Source organism: Pipra filicauda, unplaced genomic scaffold (genome assembly GCF_003945595.2).
Source record: "Pipra filicauda isolate LSUMZ 115617 unplaced genomic scaffold, ASM394559v2 scaffold200_size1382263_pilon, whole genome shotgun sequence".
NCBI classification, from domain to species: domain Eukaryota; kingdom Metazoa; phylum Chordata; class Aves; order Passeriformes; family Pipridae; genus Pipra; species Pipra filicauda.
In genome coordinates this window covers 859,198-875,727 of record NW_024104311.1, presented here as the reverse complement: position 1 = coordinate 875,727, position 16,530 = coordinate 859,198, and the positions used below count along the sequence as shown (strand labels likewise).

At 34.1% G+C, this 16,530-nt stretch overlaps 2 protein-coding genes across 3 annotated transcripts in view; one reads left to right on the top strand and one right to left on the bottom strand.

The window, feature by feature from the left end:
• MCPH1 (microcephalin 1) overlaps positions 1-16,530 on the top strand; it is a 120,702-nt gene that overhangs the window by 57,564 nt on the left and 46,608 nt on the right. The window lies entirely within an intron of this gene.
• ANGPT2 (angiopoietin 2) overlaps positions 1-16,530 on the bottom strand; it is a 41,003-nt gene that overhangs the window by 11,079 nt on the left and 13,394 nt on the right. The window contains exons 2-5 of one of the 2 annotated variants that reach the window (XM_027715494.2): positions 8,320-8,475; positions 6,123-6,244; positions 4,284-4,516; positions 1,905-2,032 (exon numbers count right to left, since the gene is read on the bottom strand). In XM_027715494.2, the coding sequence (XP_027571295.1) occupies positions 1,905-2,032; positions 4,284-4,516; positions 6,123-6,244; positions 8,320-8,475 (639 nt within the window). The remainder of the gene's footprint in view (positions 1-1,904; positions 2,033-4,283; positions 4,517-6,122; positions 6,245-8,319; positions 8,476-16,530) is intronic. The other variant, XM_027715495.2, reaches the window with a different exon arrangement.

Genomic DNA, 16,530 nt, shown 5'->3' with positions numbered 1-16,530 from the left:
TGTAAAGCATTTAATATTTTATAGTCTATGAAATTTGTGATTGTACTTTTGAAAATGCAGTGTAAAGTTTATGACGGAAATTTTCATTCTGTAATATGTCCTGCACTTGCATCTGATTTTAGAAAATATTCATGCTCTGTATATTATATATGACAGTAGAATTAACACCAAAGAAAAACACTTGAGACAAGTAATAGTAAGAGATCCAAGGAATGTAAACCTTCCTGAAATGTCTAACAAAGACTGCTGCAATCTATTACTTCAGAGATGTAGTAGCTTGCGTCTCCTTTAGCTATTAAAATTGTGATTGTAGATATCTGTGCTATTTAAATACCATTCAGCTTTACTTTATGACATCTTATGTAACTAATTTTCTTGTGAAACAGATGTATTTAGACTAGAATATTTGACAAGAAAACTAACTTTTTTTTTCCCCAAGAGAAGCAGACTGTGAATAATTTCTCTAGATTATATCTGCAAAAAATTGCAGGTTTTGTCTATTGTATTTTATAGGTCTTACCCAAACAAATTTCTTATTTCCTTTAGCTGAGAGCTTTGTAAATGTAAAGATCACAGTCTGGCTTGGGCTAAATGAAGTACTGGCACTTCAAAGACTAAGTACTAGTGAATTTCATTTCTAAACCTTTGCTATCCAAGCTTGGGGAAAAAATGCTTTCTCTGTCTTGGTTTTACCAATTGCTTTTCCACATATGACTCACTTTTCTCTGTTTTTTTTAAATTTTCTGTTAGTTTTTCTGATGTAATAAAGTAAAGCCTTTGGAATTCCATAAAATATTTCTTTTGTGTGTGTGTGTAAGGAAATGTCTACAGTAGAAATTAGAAAATAAAAACATCAGAAAATTATTTAGTGTTTGTCTAAGAAATATATTAAGCACTTTTTTTCATATTCAAATGTCCTTTAGCCTGTTCATCTGTGTCTGAATAGTTAAAAACAAACATTCATCTTTTGAGCCCCATTCCTCCTAATGCTCACTACAGGTTTTGTTTCATTATCCTCACAGTCCACGTGTGACTTTTCTCCCTTTCACATTCTGTTGACTGTTTCAGCTGACCTATACTATCTGAAGTTTTATCATTTTATTTATTTCAGTAGATGGAGCATCTGTCAGGCATCCAGTGTTTCATCTACTGAATGCCATTTTTGGCTCAAGGTCTCTTCTATAGAGCTATGGTGTATGGCTTTAACTGAAATTGATGCTGAAGGTCATTTCAGTTAAACATAAGGGGAAAAAATATCCACAGAGGAATTTAAACTGATCTAGTGAAACCACTGCAAACTCACCTTTTATTTAAATCAGAGCAATATTTTCCAGAAAAATCCTCTCTGTTACCCAGTATCAGTCGTGCTGATCTAATTGTTAATGCAAGTGTTACACAAATGTCCTTAAAACCCTGTCATGAGTATACATCCATGAGTACTCTTCTGCGTCCCTGATTTTACCTCCTTTTGCCATGTGAAGGGACTTGGGCATGTGAAAGAACTAAGAATTTAAGAGGAGATAGGAGTCTGCAGATCATGCAAGAGCAACTCTGATGGAGTTACAGACTTCATAAAGAAATGTCAGTACATTATTGCTTTAGCTGCGTTAATTTTTCAGAAAAAAAAAGAATTAAATTCTGGCATGCTGACACAAACAACAAAATGCTCATTAATTTTAAAGGAGCCAAGATTTCACCTGAAGGACTTTTTTCTTCCTCTTAGATATGAGGATTCCTCTTAGATATGAGATATGAAGTGATTTCATCACTTAGGAGTGATGAAATGCTTATAAAAAGACCTCGGTAAGTAGTAAACTTCACTATTAACTAGTCTTCAAAATAGCATATTTGCCAGATCAAATAACTTTTAACATCCAGTATGCCTAGGTACCTCTTTATCCTACCTTCTTTTCTTGTGCCGTGTTTGAAACTGTTAAAGTGTAGATTCCACTTGTTGTCAGTCCAGATTTGAAAGCTTCAGCACAGTCCTTGAAGCTGATTTGCTCCTCTTTAGCTATGAAGTTGTTTTTAGCTGTTAAAAATACAATTGAAATGGAAGGCATTAAGGAGAGACAAATAAAAGTTACTAAGAAGCAATTTATGATGTAATCAGCGTAAAGCTTTGCAGCTCCAAAAGATATGCCTGGCCCTGAAAGAAATGACAGATCAAGATACTTATTATGTATGTTGTTACTTTGTATAATTTAGAGACATTATTCTGATAGGAGTCTGGTTGCTTGATAAGTTGAAAAATACCAATACTTATGCTGAATAAGAAAGGATATTGCATGACATTCAGTTAAACAGTTTCTGCTTCCACTCATTGCCTTTGCTGGACTCTTACGTGTATTACAACCTATGTGCTCATTAACTATTACTACATAAATACTTAACTAGCAAGTGATTATATTAAGAATCACTTTTGGGCAGTACTCTAATATTGTAAAATTCAATGTAAGAGTTATGAAATCTTTTATAATACAGCAGACTGGTGGAACTACTCTTACAAAGATTTTAGATATTTTTCTTTGCCCCTGTGCCTAGCAGGAACAAGTTTATATGTACCAAACTGAAGCTTGGCAGCTCAGCCCAACCCACTGAAGAGACATCCCTTCTGGAATTGATTTGTGCAAAAATACATTTTCATATGTCTAAGCCTTCTTATTCTACAGAACAATCTAAGGTTCATCTTTTCGTTCAGTACTTTATAACTATGGAGGTTGGAATTTCCTGGCATTTTGCCTGCTGACTGATATTTCATATTTGAACCTTTTGGGGTTGGTTCCGTGTGTTTTCCCTTTTAATTAAATCTAAAAAGCGCAGTCACTTACTACAAAGGTTTAGGTGCCATATAAATACATGCTTATATTACAGTTGCTTATTATGTTGGTTTTAGCTTGCTTATTCATTATGTACCTGTTTAAGTGTTTTGCCTTACATATAAAAATAACACATTCAGTGTTTTAATTGCTTTTCCACACTCTATTGTTTGTATACTGTCTTAGAAGCTTTCCCTGCTAATTTTGTCTTTTTGGCAAACATTCATTATTTTTTCCACTCTGGGTTTAACAGTGCTGTAGCCAACATGGCTTTGACTTGTTTACTTATTTGTGCACTAGCATAGCAGATAACATCAGCAGGAACATGTACAGCCTTGGTAATGGCATTTAAGGGGATAGCGTCAGTTATCAAGACAAAAAAACTTGGGATTTACTTTGTTTAGAAAAACCTACAACATCATATTATTTAGGATACTACTGAAAGTAAGGACTTCCGAACAGTCTTTTCCTTTTCTGTGATCTAACTTGCAGTAATGTAACACAGACTACCTATACTGTCTTCTATGGTGTAATGACAACTTTTAAAATTTTTTTCTGGTATTTAATTTTAAATCATTTTTTAGGGGTTCTGTATGTGTGTATATTTTAAGCCCTGAGAACTTTATGGGCAAATGTGCCAGATTCTACAGTCTTTTTTATGGAACAACTATACCTTCTTAATTTGTCCAGGTTCCATATCAGACATAAAATTCAAGGCAAGGAACGTTTAAATCTCGTGTAGCCATAACTTTGTGGTTTGTGTGGGGTTTTCTATGGAGCGTGTGAACCTGCACAAATTTGGAAGCTGCGCTCTGTGGCTATAATTTGTTGCAGGGTTTTCAGGCAATTAGGGGTGAGATTCTTGCCTATAAATTTGCTAGGCTGAGGGATTTTTAGGATGACCAAGGAAACTTCAGTGGAGGACTTTTGGGAGTACCTGTTGGCCTGGGCTGCTGCTTTCTGTTGTTGGGGGTAAAAACTATGCCTGTGCTGATTCCTTTGCCTTTAGCAGCCACTATAATTTGTCCTTTCTTTGATGAACTCTATGTGCATAAAGCGATGAGAGGTGGCAGAAACAACCTGTGTGAGCCAGGAAGAAATGTTGCAGGCCTACATCATGCAGTCTAACCTAGATTGGTCAATTGGTATATTGCCACACAAATGAATGCTATGTGAGATGAATGACACTTGGCATCTCTCTATTTTGTTGAACCACTGGAGAAGTGGGCAGGCAAACCAATGTAAACCACAGAAGATGAACAAAATGTTGAAAAGAAACCACATAAATGATGTGTTTGTTTCCCCTACTCCCCTAAAAAGTAGGTTAATCAACTCAGGCAAAAAAATACAGACTTTTTGAGAAGCAGAAGTGTGACAGAACTAGGTGTAAGACTTTATAGGTAATAATGTACATAAATTAGAAAATAGCACAGAAATCATATAAGCATATCTGCTTTAACTTACAGTTTGGTGTAGATATCATAGTAAGCAAGTTATGAACGGTCTCCATCAGATCATGTTGTTGTTTTTGCAGAACTGAGTTGTTTACTGTAGCTGTAACTAACTGTTTTTCTAGTTCTTCTATAATAGAATTCTGTCTCGATACTAGGACTTGAAGCTGATCTTTTTCATCTTTTATTGACTTCAGCTGAAGTGTGTGCTTGTCTTCCATCTCAAGAACTCTTTTTTCTAGAAAGCTAAATAAAAGATTACAATTAGGCTCCCCAGAAACAATTTTGAACTGATGTCAAGCCTGTTGTAGAAGTTTCTTTCTTCATAAGTACTCAATTTCATTCTCTGATGCCATATCTGCAGTAGATGACTAAATGAAAGTTTAGTTTCATACATATGCTTTAATTTATTATATAGGTGCATTAATAAAAAACATTGTCTGCTATAGTCTGTATTGCAGGCTTTTTGGGTGTTTGATAATTCAGCATTATTAAAGTAAAGATATAGTGACTAAGATTTCATGGATTTACCCTATTAAAAGATGAAACTTATTCTCATCTTCAAACAGATGAAACTGTGAACTTTTCAAACATCCTATAATTAAAATATATACTTAATATGAATAAATGTTATAGCATTAAGACAGGGAAACGTGCAAATAGTTACTTGAAGATGTGTTAGCCATCTCCAGTTCTGGAGCTGGTATGATTAGGTCTCTGGATGGAACATTATTTCACTGCTAATTGTTCTGATGCAGACACTGAGAAAGCTGATGTTAAAAAGTGCATGGCCAGAAGACAGAAGTTCACCTAAAATCTATTGCTATTATTGAAAAAAAAATCCTGAATCTTATGTTTCAAGCAGATTAGCTCAAAGTCACATTGCCTTTTGTTAGGTGAGAAACAATGCTTTTGTGTTTACATAGATGTTACAAGAGTAGTCTAAGATCTGCTGAGTTCAACACCAAAGAAAAGTGACCTTTAAAATTCAGTATTTCCTTCGCTTTCCATTTGATAAGGATGCTTGCTCTTCTTAAGCTGGTAGATAAACCTTTAGGGAGCATATGTAAGTGTAGTAGACTAGTGAACAAAAATGTCAAAACATGTCTCATGGGTTTTTTAAGCTAATTCTTTCAAAATAAAAAGCACTTTGCACATATGGTTCTCATCAAAAAACACAGTTTTGAAGGAGACAACTTACTGTTATTGCTGCTTTTAAATTTCTCTGTAAACTATTTATTGCCAAAAGTAAAATAAGACCCTGGTGATATGGAAACAAAACCAGCTGAAAAAAGGTATGAGCCTTTGGACCACAGCTGAGTACAGAAAAGGATAAGAATAACAGTTGGATATTGGTCTGAATTTCAAACATTGACTAGTAAGGAACATTGAATGTGATTAGTGTTTTATTTTTCTCATGTTAGAAAAAAGTTGCGGCCATGACCTGGTTGTTCATTAGGATAGCTGTGTACTACTTGGAAATAAAATTTTGGAGATGTGGTTGCACTCAGTTAGTTTGAATCAGGTTACTGATAACTTCATCTTGATCAGACTAAAGAAGAATATAAATTGGCTACAACTGACGTACTGAGAAGTCCTGCAGTTTTAGCCTTAAGTTCCTTAAATAAAGGAGAACTTTAAATAGTGAAAAATGATATATAAAGAGAATACAAGAAGAAACCTGCATGATCTGCTAGGCTTTAAATAATATATGACCTTTGTAATGAGCATAGCTGGGTGTGGGGAGCTTGTGTACCAGGGCTTATTTTCCTACTTCAGTACATTTGTTTCTAAAACTATTAGAAGGGCACTTCAGGGAATAGCATTTCATTGGGCTGATAGGCAAACTTACCTGTTTTTTTCTTGTAATTTTGTTATCTCATTGGTCTGATCTGAAATCTGTCTTTCAAGTTTGTTTGTTGAAAGAGAGTGTTCCAAAAGCTGAAGTTCAAGTCTGGTTGTCTGGTTTAATACCTAAATAAAATTTACAAAAAAAATTTGACAATTAAGATACTTCTCTTATATAAATTTTAATTTTGTTATGTTAATTTTTTTATGTTCTGAAATCATGCAAATCTCTTCTTAAGCTTATGATTAAAAAATATATATTTTTCAACACTTAATGTGGGCACAAATGTTCATGGAATCAGAATGAAGAAGAATACGCATAGTTGCACTAATTTTATTATTACGATACCATATATGAGTGGGAATATTTAAGTATTCTGCTACATTTCTGATCAATGGATGAGAGTTACTGTGTACTTTAGCTTTGCTGTTATAACTTCCCCTCTGTTATGATAATTCTTACTTCATTACTGGAACTGTTATGGTTGTTGCTCAAAGAATGAGTTGAGTTGTTATCTCAGTCTGGTGTAGAAAGTATGTACTCTCTCACTTGCTGAAATCTTGGCCTAGTCCTAAAATCACTTGATAGTTCCCTCCTAGCTATTTTTCTCAATCCCAAATTATATTTTTAAATGTTTTTCATGTGAACCACACTCTTGTCAATTCATTCTTTCCATTTTAATGTTACCTTTTCTAAATGTATTGTTTACACTTTACTTGCATCTTTAAATCAAGAGATACAGATACTAGGAAACATGGAAGATAGTGTTCGGTCTGTATGGGATTGCATTACTTTGAGGCATGTTTTCTAGAAATATTTTCTCATTGTTTTAGAACAGCTTTTTTTAATTCAACAGAATTTGGCTTTCCTTGACAGGAAGAATTGATTACTCATGTCCTTCATGTTAAACAGTCATTCAGGACATGATTTCACACTTAAGTGTAATTGAAAACTATTGCCAGAAGTAAGTGTCCTTGAGAGAGCAATTGTTTGTTAATTTCCTTATGTTGCTAATTAAGCCTTAAACCCAGTCACCAGTAATTTCAAGCAGAGAAGGAAAGTTACAGTCAGGATTTTCTTCCTCTAAGCAGAAAATAATTGAGTAATTTCCATAAAGACATTACAGTGAATGAATAAATACATTCTCTCAACATGTGCAAAATATTAGGCTCCTGAATAATGCAATCAGAAAGTTAAATTCAGTACCTCTGTGAGCTATGAACTATCAGTTTATCAAAGAATTCACAAAGACTTGTTAAAAAGTGGAATTTTATTCATTGGATGAATTCTACAGATAGTAAAATGTCTAACAAGGATTTTAGATTTTGTATGCTATTTATATTATATAAAATGTTATGTGCTGCATGCTATGTTCATTATGTGTTTTGGCAGTTATATATCTGAATTTTCCCACCATGTCTGCAAAAATACAAATGCATGCCATTCTACATTGATTGGACTTGTCCTCCTATTAATATCTGCATTCTGTTTAACAGAATGTTAATGTTTTTCAATTAAACCATAATTAAAGATAAACCCTTTTTTTTAAAGTAAGTTAGCAAGTAATATGTACAGCAGGCAGGTTTACTTTTGTGTGAATATGCTTTTCTAGAAGCCTTCTAATTTCTTTTTTCTTGATTTATCTCAGATTTGTTTATGTATCCCTCTGTTATCCACAATACAGTGCATTGTGCTGGAACCACTTAGAGTATCTGTGAAAGCATTCATTAAAAAGACACATTTTTCTTGACAAGTTAAAAAAAATAGAAAAGTTTCCATTTTAAGAAGCAATGAACCTGGTAAATGGAGCAAAGGCAGTTTGAAGGAACTTTCTTTTAGCTAAAGTGGTGAATAATCAACAGAGATATACAATGAAGGTTGTATGAAAGCACACTAGGACCCAACTGATGCTTAGGTATAGTATAGTAGTTTTAAGTACATTCCGTTTAAAGATTAATGTAACAGTTATCTTGCTGGACTTACTTCAAATCCTGCTGTAAAGGAAATCACTCAGGTGACAACACTGGGCTTGAGATGGAACTAGGTATTATCAAATACTAATGTATTCTTAGGCTGGGTGGAGCTCTTGGTGATTGACTTGTAATTGTTGAACTAAATAGTGTAACAATAAACGGTGTTAAATGTATAGTTGTAGTATTTGGGAAGCAGAAGCATTTTTAGGTTGAAATTCATTACTTACTTGTGCTTCAACATCTGTTAATTTGCGGGTCTGTTCAGCTGTTTGATTTAGTAAGTTTGTGCCTATTTCAATCATTACTGCAGTCTGGTTCTGCACTGCAGTTTGCTGGATCTCTACCATTTCTTTCTTCATACTGTCTTGGATGTAATTCTCAAGCTACATGGGAAAGGAAAGAGAGAAGATAGTTGCATTCTTTAAAATGTTGGAAAGGGAGGTAGTACAGTAAGCCTGCTTGCTGCCTTGCTGAACAAATTTGTTCCTTGTCCTTGTTCTGTATTTATGTGAAGCTTCCCAATGTTAAGTTCTGTGAGAGGAAGGGCAAATGTGATAAGGAATGTGTGGCCACTCATTTTCTAAGGGAAGGAACAGAGATTTGCAGTGGTAGATAGAAGGTACAGTGGTAAGAATGCTTGTGGGCACTTGGAAGATTTTCTGCCTTAGTGCTCCCACTATCAGAGGAGCTTCACCAGCTTTGGCAGCGATGGGAATTTTTTAGAAGACAAAAGTTTAAGAGTTTAGTCATCTTCCTGTATTTACAGTTAAATATTTTCAAAAGCATTTTTCATCACATGACTAGTAGTCAGAGAAGAGGTCAGATGTCATTTAAAACTCTTACATGCACATTTTTGTCAGAGAGAATTTCAAATAAAGACATGAAACCATAGAAAAACCTATAAATACTTTAAATGCTTAGGATTTAGGAATGCAAAAGTTGTTTAAAATACTTGATTTTGAAGTAATTTCTGTAATTGGGCTTTTTTAGTAGTCATTTTATAACAGAGTACCCAGCTTTCAAGGAAAGCAAGAAGAAAATAAGTAGCAAGGATAAAATTAAAGTAACCTTATATATGTCTCCTTCCACCTGTCTGGATTATCAAAAAGCAGTCTGATTTTTGTCCACACTTCTTTAATATCATTTTCTCAGTAACATTGCTAATACTTCATATTTCTTTCATGGCTTATGTTTGAACTCAAACCATTGACTGGTGAAATTTCCAGAAATTTCTAGAATCAAAGTTCTACTTCAACACTGTTCTAACAAGAGATCCATAATAAATTTTGAATTTCATGCTGTACCTACAAAGAGGATACTAGCTAATAACAAATAGCTAATGTCGTTAAGCACAAATTATAACACATGACCAATTCCTAATCTAAGTAAAATGGTAAAACAGATTGATATCTTGAATTTTTGAAAATATTATTTTGATAATGCTATCTTGATATGAATGATGGCTTGTAGTAAGGAGAAACTTTAAACGTTACTGCATGGCTACTTTCCGTATCAGTGAGGAAAAACATCTTATGATTTCATATTCTATCAAACCATGGGGGGGAAAAAAGGACATACAGAGGAAAAAAAAAGAAAGAGTGAGACATCTCAGGTATCAAAGAGCTACTGTATGAGAAAGCATTGAAAATATTGCATCATCTTTAATTTAGAAAAAAAGGCCCACAAAAAGTAAAAAGAAAGACAGCAATGAATAGATCAACAAAGATAGACTGTTCATGAGCTTTGATTCTTTTATGAAATAGTTGTGGATATTAAAACTCACTCTTCAAGGTTGATTCCTTTTTCACTAGAGATCAGAATGATCCTTTTTCACTAGAGATCAGATGAGAATCTCAGCAAAGTCATCTCCGCATACAGGATTACGGAACTGCATGACTTCTTTGAAATTGTTATCGCTGAGTTACTCCAAAACACACAACTAAAAAATGAGTTAATTCTGGGCTTAAAGGTAAGGTAAACATTTTGTGGTAGGCTTAGGGAATTGCCCATTTCAAACGCACAGCTGTAAGGTTGCTCTGATTACAGTATGCAAAACCTGTGATTACAATTTAAGGCATCTGGTGGTTCTGGTTGCCAGATTTTTATACCCCTTGTCACCATGCTTGCAACTTTAGCAAGAAGTTGTTTATACACACAGATCTGCATTTTCATAATTTATCTTATTTGAGTATCTGTAAGTATAAGCATATCTCCAAGTATCTGACCTCTTTCAAATAATCTCATTGATGTGGTGAATTCTAAATCATTGAAGTATTCTCTTGATTCCAGTTTAATGGTTACGTCTTCACATCTGTTTTTCAACTTAAAAATATTAAATAAGTAACTTAGGGAATATGGTATCTGTGCTTACTTGAAAGCACGAAATATGAACACCAAAAGGGATTTATATTAAGATTTAAAGCCAGTTTCATTATCTGACTTATTTATTCTAATTTCGAGTGACATGAAACATCAAAATTATATTGACCTATTAAGTGGCTTTGGAGCTTCTTGTGTTTTTTTTCCCTAAAAGTCCTACAAAGCATGATTACATAAATCCCTTCTGTTTTTTACTTCATATTCACCAGTCCTCTCCCACTTTTGTACATTCTCTGCATGTACATATCATAAAATCTCTTTTCCTGACCTGAACCAAGATACGCACTCATCCCTTTGCTTATATTCCACCCTCTCTTCATCATAAAATGCAAAACTGTAGAAAGCAGGACTTTTTACAACTATATTTCCTAATTTTTTTTAAGTGGCAGGTGCTTTCATCTCTCTTCAAAGAATGATGTTCATCCAAAATGCCCACCATCTCCCACTGACCTTAGTGAGAGCAGAACGTTCCCATTGCATACTCTCAGAAAGCAAGACCCTCAGCTTTCCCTGAGAGGGAGGTGGAAGAACATTTTAATTCAGGCTCCAGTTCCCACAACCACAGCTGAGCTTCATTGACAACATTGAGGATTAGCAGCCATTTTGCCAGACTGCAGTTCTTTGTGGCACATTTCTTTGTAGAGTACCATTCATCAGTTCCTGCAAAGGAGCCTCCTTCCTTTGTAAGCAGTAGCACACTCAGAAATTGCTGAAGAGAGAAGAATAGGCTGAGTCGTTTAAAGGAGGGAAAGACACAGGAATGAATGCTGCTGTCCCCATCTGTCAGTTGGGAAGTTTGGCAGTTTGGTTTGAACAGCATGTCTGTCATCTTCAATATTTTGCTCCAATTTGGAGGGTGCAGCAGCAATTATTGGCTAGATTTCTCCTTTGCCACGTAGCTAGTTATGGGAAGATAATGTTTAATCTCCTTTTAATTCAAATAATATTTGGCATGTAAGAATTGTGTTGATATGTCGTAACCTTGATTACATGATGGTTATTTCGGACAAAGAAATTGTCAAAACCTAATAGCTGACTATTAGTGATGCATCTTCCTTCAGAAATTCTGTTTTTGAGGGAGTAAGTCAATCAATGAGTCCTAACTTAAGGCAATTACAGGGGAGAGGAAAAGAGGTATTAATACATTCACTTTTGAAAGAATGAATATTTGATAGCATTTCAGTGATTTTTTGGTGGGATTTTTTTATAAAACATTCTATCTTTTGTGTACGAAGTTGGCTTGCATGTATTTTGGAATAAAGTAAATATAAATATGAAAGCACAGATGGGAAAAAAACATGCCTCAAAGTATGTTTACACTGCCAAAAAGCTGGGAAAATTGAAATAATTTCACAGTTAAAATCTGTAACAGTTAAAGTGATGCATTTTTAGAGAGAAGAAATTATCTAAGGTCATCACTTTGGGGCTGTGTCGTGGTTTATTACTTCAAATTATATAAAATCATAAAGTTTGATGAAAATACTTTAGCCAAGTTGCCAAAAAAACAAGAACAGGTCAATCATAGTGGAACACATTCCAACACATTGCTTTTATAGCCAAGACTGTCCTTTTTTAAGCAAGCTTTAAATTGACAAGAAAGAAAAGACGTGTAGAGTATGCACTAAAAGAAATTTGTTTTCTAACCATTGGCAGAGATAGTATTAATCCTTTATGAAGAATTTTCAGTACTTATTCAAATGAAAAGCCTTCCTGACTGCTATCATATCGTTTGTGTACATATTGCAGAACAATTTTACAAAGAATCAGTGACTTATTTTTGCATTTCAAAGACGCTTTGAGTTACCAATTTTTTCATTTACAGTTACAAATGAGATCTTGCTTTTGTTCTTTGCTGCTAAATGTTTAATCTGTACTAATTAAGCAGTCACGTTCCTGGCAGCATTTATAGCTACATGAATACATACATCACTTCTTTGCCAAATGCTACCCCATATAAATGGTACAAATAGTAGGGACTGCTTATTCTATTTTATAGAATTTGTCAGTTGTTGGAGCAGGCTTTCCAAATAAAGTTTGGTGATTTTCTTGATGTTTCTAATCTGATTCTGTCAACTGTAATGTTTATTTTCAGGGAGAGATAATGTTAAATATGAGTTTAATATTTAATATAGTACTGTGTCCTGTATGAACAGGTTGTATTACAACACATATTGCATGTTTAGTCATGTAATGTAGATACAGAGAAAATTGCAGGGCTAATGACATGTATGTGGTGTTTTTTCCTCTAGCTTTTGTTTTGAATTTCCAAGAGTGGAGTAGATCCAGCAGAAAACCTAGCAACAGAAAATACAATGTTTACAGCTAGGCATTTTTTGAATGTGCATTTGAAGCTACAATGTTTGACATATGTAGAAGCCTGGGCAGTAAGGCACAGACTGTCAACTGAGGGGGTGATCAAGACCATCAAAAGACCCTCAAAGTCCCCCAACCCATTTCTGTAAAAGTCCAGAAGAACGGATTGTGTGTGATGACTCATTTACGTGAAGAGTGAGAAACTTAATCCCAGGGTGGGGAAAACTCACCTATAAAAAAGTATCCCTCCAAAGCCTGGGTGGCACCACAAGGACATTGGACACCTTCTCAGCTGTTCTTTTATTACTCTTATTATTAGAAGATAGGGGCAAACATATGCCAATTTCCACGCCAAGTGTGTAGTTTGTTAATAAAAATTTGTGAGCTTTTTTTTTCTGAACCATTTTGGCTTTTGCCACTCTTTTACAACCACAGGCATCTACAACTTTTAGGTGTTCTCTTCTGCATAGGAGTGAGATGTGATACATACATTAAATTGTCAAAAGCTTTGTGAGTTATTGTTCTCACATTCCTACTAAAAATGTCCTGTGCTTTATTCAAAATTTACCTTTGTGAATTTAAACCATCGGAATTTAATCAGCCCTTCCAATACCTGTGGTCATCATCCTTGGGGTATTTTATTCCTCAAGATGTTTGGTATATTCACAAAAGTGAGCAAGATAGAAAATGTACTTAAGCGTCCATCATCAGTTTTGCTGAGTTCTAGTGACAGGGCAAAGTACAAAAACTGCTGATGAGACTCATCAGTTCTCTTCAAAATACATTTTCAGAGTACAGATGAGACCTTCCTACTTCTCACACTCCAGATGTCTTGAGTTATCTTTAACCCAGTAATGCTTGGTCTTAGTTGCCCTGCCCTTTTTTCAGAGTGGCAGTGATCTTTGGATTGTGGCCACATCTGGTTTCTTCATGAGTCATCTGAAGTAGAATTTAGCCCATAAATTGGAACATTTTTTTCAAACTCTGTGCCAATGTGCAGTTGTCTCATTGTAGAAGGTTATCCTTATATGCCATAAAATCCTTAAATTTCTGATTCACACATACATTTTTGTACATAAAGACAAAAATATAGTTTTTTAAAAGACTATTTTCACGTACTTAACTTCCAACTGAGATACTAAATATTTAAATTGTTTATTTGTAGTATAATTGAAGTTTCTACATGAGGAAGGGTTTCTTGGGATGAGCCGCCTTGGATCCTTGGATATGGTTAACAGTGAAATGTAGTAATGTAGTCTTTAAAAAAGAAGAAAACACGGTCACAATTTCATCACAGCAGTTCATATAAGCAATATGTAGTATTTTACATATATATATATATATATATATGCTACACGTGCTGCTTAATGTGCATGTATGCAATGCGTGGAGCACCATATTGCCAGGTTCTCCATGTGTGCTTATATTTGTATTTCCATATCACTTTTATGTGTTGTGTATTGCTGTTGTGAAGCCAAAATACTGTACAGATTTCAGTTTTGTTCTCTTTAGAATAGCTTTTCATACTTGTTTTCACAGTCTGTCAATGTTGCTACTGCTTAAAGTCAGAATAGAAATAGAAGGATCACTATCCCTTCCAAGAGTCATTTATCTTGACAGACCTAAGGGAACACATTTTTAAGGGCATTGCATCAATCCCCATCAATCAGACTTTAGGCTATTTTAAATCAGCTTTTAATAAAATAATTTATTTCTCTATGTTTTCTGAAAGTCATTTATCAATTTTAGTAGCTTGTAACTTTTGGGAAATAATATTACACTGCAGAAGGAAAAAAGCAACATTTTAAATTGCATTTTTATCTTTTTCCTTTTTTTTTTCTTTTTTCCCTAGAGCAGGATGTCCCCATGGTCTATGTGCTGTTTCTCAAGGGAGGAAAAAAATTCTTTTGGGAATGTATATGGGAATGCTTGAGATGTCTCTATGCTATTAGATTCTTACATGCTGCATTGAACATGTCTGCCTGTCCAGACCTCTGGCTAAGATTTTTCTCTTATCTCATTTTCCTGTCAGCAAACAAAAGGTGAAAAGCACATCATAAATGAATACTATCTGGAAGTGAGCTGAGATTTAGTGGAAAATATTCAAGCTAAAATTGTGTAATAAAATGCTAAAGATTTAAATGCTAATTGTTCAAATAGTAAATACAGACTTTAAATGATACACAGGAGATGGTTCTGTTAATGACTCTTGTGCATTAAATGAAAGCTTACCAAGTTGTTCTCACATCTGATTACATTTCATTTAGACAAAGCTGTTTGTTATGCTTTTATAATTTACACTTGCTAGCAGAAAAAAATCCCCCCCCCCTTACTGGCAATAATCTACTTACATTAATACAACATGAAACAAAATGCATTAAATGCTTTCATTGTCTATGCAAATATTTATGAAGAATGACTTTCACTCTCTGTTCTTGAATGGAAGTATTTTGTACCTAATACTAAAAGTTATTACAGCACAATCATGCTTTCTACTGCATGTTTTGAACTACAAATGTTACAATCCCAGTGATGATGTAGAAAAAGCAAAAGAGAAAGAAAAAGGGAAGAGACTGAGAGCTGAAACAGTCCCAAAGGCTAATGTAGAGTTGAGCTCCCACCATTCCAGATGCTGAGCTTGGTTTGTACACGTGATACTACACTACTGCTTTCCTAACTAATGTGCATTTTCATATGTTTTGTCATTTGGATGATGACATGGGTTCTTCATACTATATATGATGCTTATAGTTTCTATGGAGCATTTTTGGGGAGTTGTACACTAAATTGCAAATGAAAAATATTCCTGAGATTTAAAAAAAATGTTATTAATAGAAACTAAATAGTCACCTTGACAACCGTTTAATAGTGTGAGTTTAGATAAGAAAAGAATTTGAAAAAAAACCCACAAAATTTAACAGCAATATCTTCAAAATTAAAATCAATTATTTAGTGATTACCTGAACTCATTAAGAATTAAGGCTGTTCATTAAGGCAGTAATTTAAGATTCTGAATCACCATTTTTCAGGATCTCAGCTAAGTGGTATTTCTCTTAGAAATCAGGGAAGGAATTCATAAAGTTCCCATTAGTCTAAAAATAAAGAATAAATAAATAAATAGTATGAGTCATGAATGGCATTTTGCCGAAGTTCAGTAGCACTGAAGCCAGGAAGACAAGAAGCCAGTGATGCTTCTGCCATTCACTGATATGAATATAAATATTTTTTATATGCAACAAGCCATCCATATTCAAAATTAGAATTCTTTATGTATAAACAGTAAAGGAAATACTGCTAATCAATATTTAATTTTTAAATACTAGATTGTGACATTCAGCTGTAATTTCACAAATTGAATATTCAAACTTTTTGGAGACAAGCCTACATGTTTGCAGTTATATCTTGTACTTGTGTGCTACCATCGGGGAATCAGGACTTTACCAGACTGGTGTAAAGATGAGATTCTGCCCTAAAAAGGTGACATCTGAAAAAACACTTGCTATCCCAGATCTAAATAATCCTTTCCCATTTCTGTATTTTTATCCATTCCACTGAGTATTAGACAGCTGAAATAAACTTGCTATCAGATATGCTGGTGGGGATACTTATGACATTTTTCATGAAAAACATTGGCTACGTAGCCTTATAAACTTTTCAAAATATTTAGCAAATTTATCTGCCACAGATAAAGTCATTTATCATTTTTATCTCAACTTAGAATATCAAGTGATTTTTTTATGAACTCC